Source organism: Brachyistius frenatus, unplaced genomic scaffold (genome assembly GCF_029030835.1).
Source record: "Brachyistius frenatus isolate BFR_SWC_R1_liver_20210118 unplaced genomic scaffold, ASM2903083v1 Contig_28, whole genome shotgun sequence".
NCBI classification, from domain to species: domain Eukaryota; kingdom Metazoa; phylum Chordata; class Actinopteri; family Embiotocidae; genus Brachyistius; species Brachyistius frenatus.
The window spans coordinates 751,673-759,976 of NW_027210627.1; the positions used below are offsets into that span (position 1 = coordinate 751,673).

The 8,304-nt window shown below is 47.2% G+C and overlaps 2 protein-coding genes across 2 annotated transcripts; one reads left to right on the forward strand and one right to left on the reverse strand.

Moving 5' to 3' along the window:
* Window positions 1-211: 211 nt before the first annotated feature.
* cunh2orf69 (chromosome unknown C2orf69 homolog) lies at window positions 212-3,991 on the reverse strand. The gene is made up of 3 exons (XM_069698760.1): window positions 3,758-3,991; window positions 1,825-2,054; window positions 212-1,688 (listed from the first exon to the last, which is right to left on the reverse strand). The coding sequence occupies exons 1-3, from the start codon at window positions 3,989-3,991 to the stop codon at window positions 1,211-1,213; spliced, it is 942 nt and encodes a 313-aa protein (XP_069554861.1). The 3' UTR covers window positions 212-1,210.
* Window positions 3,992-4,503: 512 nt separating this feature from the next.
* ftcdnl1 (formiminotransferase cyclodeaminase N-terminal like 1) lies at window positions 4,504-8,083 on the forward strand. The gene is made up of 4 exons (XM_069698761.1): window positions 4,504-5,267; window positions 6,251-6,369; window positions 6,688-6,783; window positions 7,221-8,083. The coding sequence occupies exons 2-4, from the start codon at window positions 6,255-6,257 to the stop codon at window positions 7,385-7,387; spliced, it is 378 nt and encodes a 125-aa protein (XP_069554862.1). The 5' UTR covers window positions 4,504-5,267; window positions 6,251-6,254; the 3' UTR covers window positions 7,388-8,083.
* The last annotated feature ends 221 nt before the right edge of the window (window positions 8,084-8,304 follow it).

The following is an 8,304-nucleotide window of genomic DNA, read 5'->3' on the forward strand; positions in this document are numbered from 1 at the left end:
AGCAGAAGGATCGGCGTCGACGCCGGTTACAGGTTAGTACGCATGCTGCCGTCAGCGGTCCGATCTCAACAAGACACTCGATTTACTGACACGACGCCTGGCGAGTATTTTTATATTCCTGCGGTCGGACGGGGGACGGAGGAGACGTCCGCCACCACCGGAACAGGAAATGAACTTTCTGTTGGCACGACAACAAACAAACAAAAAAAACTGCAGGTGAAACATTTTCATTCAAAAGATTATCTGGTCGATTCGGAACAACAATGAAAAAAAAAAACATGTTTTGAGGAAAAGATCAAATCAATCGGTTAATATTTAACGAGAAAAAGTGACGAGAAGAAAAGTTTATCGTGAAACAAGTTATTGCAAAAAAAAAAAGTAAAAGAACGTGAGATTCTGTTTTTTGTTTTTTCTTGAACAGCAGCTGACTGATGATCCAGAAACATCGTGTGTTAGGATCAAAAGCTGCAGAGCATCAGCTGAAGGAAGTTTGAGGTGCGATTGTGTTACAATAACACTTAAATGTGATGAGCAGGTTTCTGTTGTCGTGGCAGCGATTTAAACAAAACAAAAAAAACATTTTGGTTTGTCCTGTTTTTTTTTTTTTTTTTTTTGCATTTAAATAGATAAAAGTTCATCGAACATCCTGGAGGAGATTTAAGCTGAAGGAACGAAACATCCATTTTTAAACTCTCTGATCGGAGACTTCGCTTGAAATACAACCGACCGAGAGGTCAGCTGATGACGTTCAGACATTCACGAGTCTCAAAGTAGCTCAACATAAGTGCAGGTAGGAGGAGGATGTGGATGTAAGAAGCTGCTCGACTTTACCAAAACATACGTTCAATTTAAAAGTTAGCAGCAAAGTTACAGGAAGAAAAAAAAACAAAAACGAATCTTTTTGTGTTTTTACATCGACGTCGCCGCGGCAACACAAAGACAAATGTCAAACGTTACATTTAGTCTGAAGGACATTCGAAGGAAGACGCTGGCTGGCAGAATTACCCGTCGTCCATTTCTCATACCCGCCTGCTCAGAGCCACAGAGAGGAAGAGGAGGAGGAGGAGGAGGAGGAGGAAGAGCATCCCTCCTCAGGTTAAGTGCATTTAGCCGTTAAAATAAAGAACAACACCGAAGACTCTTTCTGTGTTTCTGAGCCCTTAAATCACTAAAGGTTTGAGGTAAAGCCAGCGAATAAGACACAAAAGCCTCAGAACTCCCTGATGACCCTGAAGTGGTTCTCGATGGAGGCCGGCTCGTCCTCGAAGTGCAGCTTCTTGCTCGGACAGGCGCCGAACTCCTCCAGCGCCCCGATGAAGCGCGCGTGCTCGCGGCCCACCCAGGCCCGCATGGGGTCGCACACCTCGTACGGCGTCACGTGGGCGTGGACCGACACGCCGCTGGCCGCCAGCTCCTTCAGCACCCGCTTGTCCGTCACCCAGGTCTCGCTGCCGCCCGGGTGCCCTCCGTCCAGCCAGAACATGTCGGAGACGCGTCGGACGAACGGCGCCATCTGCGGGTCGTGGCGGGCGCCCGCCAGCTCGTACGCCATCTGGTTCAGGACCACGCAGCCTTTGCTGAAGCCCACCAGCGTCAGGGAGAAGCCCGCGGGGATGCCGTCGGCGCCTCCTTGTGGCCGCAGGGGGTCCCGGAGGCCGGCTCGCTCCATGCCGTGGCTCAGCAGGGCCCTGCGGGGAGAAACCGGGCTCAGAACCGGTCCGAGGACAACAGAACGTCTTGAAGACTTTAAAAAAAAAAAAAAAAGATCAACCGGCACCGGCAGATATTTTCTAACAGTTGACGGATCGAAGAGGAAAACCAAACCTGAGGTGGCGAAATGCTCCGAAGTCGGCCGAGTGCTCCGGCGCCCCGAACATGTTGCTCTCCACGAAGTTGTGGTAGCAGCTGAACTTGTGCAGGTACATGCGGGAGGCTCTCACCACCCACACGTGTCTGTCGGGGAAGCGGCGGCCCAGCGTGAAGGCGACCTGCTCCAGGCTCCAGCAGAGCCACTGGGCCGCCTCGGGCTGCACAGCCATGTCCTCCTGGAAGCTCTGCAGCGAGCAGCGAGCAGACGGAGAGAACGAGTTTAAAGCCGCGACCGGCAACTTTTACACACTGAAGAAACAACCGAAGAGGAGATTCGTTCAACACGCGTCCTGAAATCTTTCAGTTTTACTTTACCGAGTCTCACAACCCTCCGAAATGACATCAGCCAGAAACTGTAAAAACAGACATGATTGCCCGGTTTCCGAATGTCTGAGGGTCCTTGAACTAATCATTTGCACCGTCAAAGCTTAAAATAGTGACATTTCTTTAAAAAAAAAATAAAAAAAAATGTTAAATCACTTTATCTGACACGTCTCGCCAAAAATAAAAATAAACCGTTTGCACGATCCAGACTGTAAAAAAAACAAAAAAAACACAAACGTTGTGCTCCTCAGCTCATCTGAGGCCGAGACAAACATTTACGTGATCCAAGTTTCAAAAGAGGAGATGACAGAAGTTGTAAAAAGATAAATAGTTTAATACCTACAGCATGTGGAGCCCCGCCCCCTTTTTTTCCCTCCAATATTTGTAACACTTGTAGGCTCTTGGGAAAAAGGTTGTAAGATCTTATACAGCTTCTTTTTTTATTATTATTTTGTAAAGTAAGTTATCAAAGAAATTCAACTTTTCCTCTTTCCTGATTTCTGACATTATCACTGCGTTATGCTGCAGAAACACGTTTAAGTTGTTAGATCTATCTGGCTTCGGCTGTTGTTGAACCTACAAACATAAACAAATTAAAACAAAGGATTAAAAACAAACAACAACAACAAAAAAAGGCAAACACGTTAGTTGGAGTTATTCAGTGTTTCTGTCCGCGATCTGAATTGAACATGTTTTCTGTGTCCCGGTCTGATGAGCGATTAAATCCGACACACTTCACGAGTTTCATCAGCGGCGTTTTCTCAGCTGCTGTCGGACTGAACACAAAGACCCGATTCATTTCATGTCCACGGGAGCGTCACCGTCGCCGCCCGGCTGTCTGACGAGCTGCAGACGAGGACAAAGAGTTAATGGACTCGGGACAGAAATGTCCATTCTGCTGCTTCTTTTTGTGCTGGGTGCAGTTTGTGGAGCCCCTTGAGGTGAAGGGCGGTATTACAAGACGCAGCGGGACTTCAGTGCATAATATGTAGGTAGAGGTAGTTACTTTATTTTTGTTCGGAAAATTGTTTCGCTACAGCAGCATACAGGAAGCAATAAGATAATAATAGAATAATAAAAAGCAATAAAATAGCAGTAAAAAAAAAAATATAAAATGCACATGTCTTTGACATAATGTTAAAAACTTAATTTATTCATATTCTAAAGATCATTTAAATTGATTTGTGAACGCAGCAGATCGTACAGAAAACATCTCTTGTGTATCTTACATATCGCTCCTTTGATATATGAGATTTCTAGAATCCGTTCCGTAACTTAAAACCCAAATATTTTACTTGACTGGTTATCAGCTCGTACAAAACATTTAGTTTTATTTTGTCATAAGAAAACTCACACGTAACACATTTGTGTAAATACCCCTAAAATAAAAAAGAAACGTCGACATGAAACGAAAAAAAAAAAAAAAAAAGTAACACAAGTCTTACATAGCGCACCTTTAAAGACTTAATATAAGACGATATAAAAGAAGCTTCACGCGACTGAAGTTATTAATTGAAGTGTATTAACTGAATCTGCTGAGGTTCCCTCCGTCCTGCTCACTCACCTGGATGTCCCCGTGGAAGAACACCACGTGTCTGTTGCCGCCCCTCTCCCGGGCCTCCGGCCCGCTCGGACCGTCCGTGTCCGGCGGCAGCAGCAGCAGGTCGTTCACTCGGCTCGGGACGTATCCGGGTACCGCGTGCAGCCTCTGCAGCCTCCGCCGCCGCGAGCTCCCCGCGCGCGCGTCCTCGTCGGCCGCCCCGGGCTCCTCGCGGGACGTCGTCGTTAAGGAGGTCATCGGTTTGTTTTTGTTTGGTTTTTTGTAGCTATAGTTGTTCAAAGTGAAGGCCGCGGCAGCTGCTCGGACGGGTGGAGCGGACTCTTAAAATGAGAACATGATTTGGCGTTTTCTGTGTCTGCGCGGTGACGCCATGACAGCTCGGTCATCTGACGACAGCGGCTAACGGCTGAAACGAGGCCCGGGGAGCCGCATGAAGTGCGAACACGTATCACCGCACGCCGCCTTCAGCCGCTGCCCGCGTCATATTGTCACAGAATTGGTATAAAACAATACTGTTTGTTAAAATGTCGACAGTTTTAGGGTCTTCTTTGTCCACAAAGAGGCGCTGTTTATCAAAAACCCACCGAGCACGGTTACCTCCGGGAGCGAGCGTTCTGCGCATGTCCAATATGTCCGGCTCCAGAGATGCGTGTGTGTCAGCGAGATGATTCACTTCCGTTTCCTTCCGTTTTCGACTAGTTGGTCAACGAGTTCAGTGAGTCGAGGGCAAAAAACTAAACGTACAGATGCAAAAGGAAAAGTTTATGGTAACTTAATATTAATGGGACTATACAGATATAAAAACAATAATCATGTATTTCAACAGGCTGTTATCTGGACTAAATAAATATAGACGATCTAATGTATTTATTTATTTTTAATTTCAGCATCCATTCAAGTAGATTATTTGATCATACAGTCAGTCATTTACTTAAAACGTTTCTTTGATGTATTTTGTTTTGTTTGGGCTACTTGTGTGGCATATTAACATTCATTTATGTGGCATTCATAAAAGACAGAAGTGGGTTGACTTTATATAAACTTGATATAAAAGGCGCCAGGAGGGAACCATCTTGCTCCGTTTCTCTCTGAACTTTAGCCAAACATACAAAACTCTGCGCGCGCACACACGTCCGTGGATCTGGACGTGCAGCAACGACGCCAGATGATGTGTGCACAGCTGTGTGCGTTTCACGCGCATTATTCAGTGAATTGTGCTTATTGCCCTCCGCGGTCTGCAAAGTCAGAGAACACACTGCGCATGTCAGTGCTGAAAGTAACTGACCTGTCAGCTGCTGCCACAGTTTTGGACTCGCGTGTGCCACAGATTGTATGTTAGTTTACACAGGTTGGACTTTGAACCTGTCGTGTGACCGCACAGACGGATATGAAGCGGCACTGCACAGTTTAATAATCCTTTATTTTATTTTATTTTTTATAAACTATTAAAACACGTGAATGATTGCTGTCAGATCCGGTGTGGACATTAGGACACGTCCTAATCTGCTGAAAGGTAACCTGGACTCTCACAAACTGCAGCAGTTTACATTCACAGGAGATCATGTCAGAGCCTTCGTATTTGATGCTTCACTGGGATTTGAGGTCACCAGACAAAAGTATTCTCACGCTGCAGTACAAGTTGTGTTAAAAGGCAGCTCCACAGCCTGTCTGTAGATGGCATCATCATTAAAGACGACCATTCATTTTGAACTGAATGGTTTAATAGTAGCCATGCTTTCAGTGGAAGAATCTACTTCATATAAAATAGGTATTTACACAAATGCTCACGATGAATAACTTGAATGTGAAGATGCAGCTCCAACAAAAAGGGGGGCGGGGGGGAGCAATGATGTGTAGTTTAAAATGACTCAATCTAATGTCTGCAAGCGACACGCGTCATGTAAAATCTAGAACAGTAATTGGAGCAGATTTATAAAGCCAGCAGTCACAAAGTCATTGCATTTATTCAGCAATATATACAGATGGAAGAAGTATTCGGATCCTTTCCTTAAGTAGTACTACAAACACAGTGAAAATACCCTGCTACCAGTAAAAGTCCTGCATTTAAAATCTTACTTAAGTAAAAGTATGTAACAGTGTTATCAGTGAAATGTAGTTAAAGTATTAAAAGTGTAGTCGATGGGTTCACTTTCACAAGCAGTCAAACAAACGTAAAGAAGTAAAAAAGTACAATCTTTGCCTCTGAGATGTAGTGGAAGTACGAGGCTGCACGGAGCGGAAATACTCAAGTAAAGTACGAGTACCTTGAAGTCGTTCTTGAGTAAACGTGTTTAGTTACATTCCACCACCGGGTCTATTTGAACTTTGCTTTAAGTTGCTGGATACATCCGACCGAGTACGCTTTACTCTGTCGAAGCAAACCTCTTAACGTGTTAAACTCGTTGTCGTTTTAAAAGTTCCATTTGTCTTCGTCTTCCCGTCGGCGCACTTCACGTTTCGATCAGGTCAGACTCTTCGGTCTCGTTGCTGCTGCAGGAACATGGCCTCCGGTTCTTTGGGCAGACAGCTGGTGGCGTGTCTCCTCAACGTCTCCGAGGCTCGCAGGACAGACCTGGTGGAGACTGTGGCCAAGGCGGCTCTGTACAACACTGAAGGCAAGTTGAACGTGCAGACGTCCCGTTATTTACAATCTGTGGTCACCAGACACCGTGTTGCATATTTTGCAAGGAGTGGAAAAAGTGAGCTAAACATCCTGAAGCTACTCTTGATAGTTCACTGTGCGACTTTCGATTCATTTTGGAGTCGTATTCATGACATCCGCTGCCGTTTCTCCGCCGTCGTGTCCTCCGTGGTGTCATCAGGTGTCCTAATTCCTCTGCAGGAAGGAACACCGGCTATTTTTTTTTTTTTCTTCTGAAATTTCACTTCCAAATATGCACTTATTTAAATGTTCTGTTCAAATTCTACATCAGGTGTCCGACGAGAGGGAACAACGGTGCTGAACATCTTTAACGATCACGACTACAACCGCTCCGTCGTCACTATTGTGGCCAACGTCGACTCGATCAGTGAGTTTCTAATCTTTGTGTCGCTCTGCTGAAACCTCGCTGGGACGTTATACTTTCATATTCATCCCCCTCCTCCTGAGAGACGGATAGAGTCGCTGTAATAACGCCGCTACACGGCTGCAGCAGGGATTCGGTCGCTGCTCTCCAATCCTCTGAGAGGAGAAAAATCCTTTAATAAGCTTTGTCAGGGATTTAAACACCAAAAAAAAAAAAAAAAAAAAAAGAAAAGGGGAACATATTTCTAGCAAAGATGGAAGTGAAAAGTTTATCTTGCCGAACGCTTGTCAGACACACGACGCTCTTGACAACACAAAACAAATCTGTGGAGGTTTCCAGCTGTGCGTCCTGTACCTGTCTCGTGTGAAATGTTGCCCACTCAGCACGTCGGGGCTTCTGCTGCGACAGTATGTCTGATGTCAGTTTTGATGTATTTCAAGGGGAGGCGGTTCTGTCGGCGTGCGAGAAAGCGTGCGGGCTGATCGACATGCGCGCTCACGCCGGAGTCCACCCGTGCATGGGCGCCGTCGACCTCGTACCCATCTACCCCCTGGGGGAGGAGGTGGGAGTGGAGGACTGTGCTCAAGAGGCTCGGGGTGAGATGTGACGTGGGAGTGCACCTCAAACAACATGCTCCCACCAGACGAGCCGATGTTGTATCTGTTCATTAGCTTTCGGCTCACATGTCTGTGTGTCTCTTGATTTGTATTCTGTGCAGCTCAGAGATGAGTTCTGACTTCACGCAGCGCTTCGTTCACATCCAGCGCGCGCGTGCGCACACACACACACACACACACACACACACACACACACACACACACACACACACACACACACACTTTCCTGCATCCAATATGACTCAAACAGCATTTTTCTTTTGCAGTACGCAGCAATAATTTCCTCCAGCATTGCAGTACAGCGGCCTGTGCTTCCCTGACGTACTGTAATGAGCTCTCTCTTAAGTCATGTGACTTCGTCTGTCGCTTCCTCTGCTGTTGATTAGTTTCACAGTTCACCAGCTGACTTGTCGGCCGCGTGTCCCGCTGATAATGAGCAGCAACTCGGCATGCGGCTCGCTGGCTGCTGGCGTGCGTGGTGCGATTGCGGGGTGGTAACTGGCATCCCCGCTAACGAGCAGCGTGTTGACGCACGCGTGGCAATAAACGTCCCACGTGTCCATATTGTTCGGTCTGTGTTGTCTGAACCGCGTCGCCTCAGGTGTGTTCGGTCCCTTCACGCCCGTGTCGCTCAAACCGTGCGCATGCGATGGCTCTCCGTCGGCTCTAAACGTGTCTGCGCTCCCGCTCCGGCTCAGCTGTGGCTCGGGGGCTCACAGAGAGGGTCCGGGGCACCAGCGCCTTCCTGTTCGGCTGGGCGGACCCCCCCCTCCGGCGGGGGCTGGCGCTCAGGAGGAAGGAGATGGGCTGGTTCAGGAAGACGCCAGACTTGCAGGCGATCGTGCCCGACATGGGCCCGCGGCCGCAGAAACGATTCGGCCTCACAGGTGAGTTAAGGTTAGAAAAG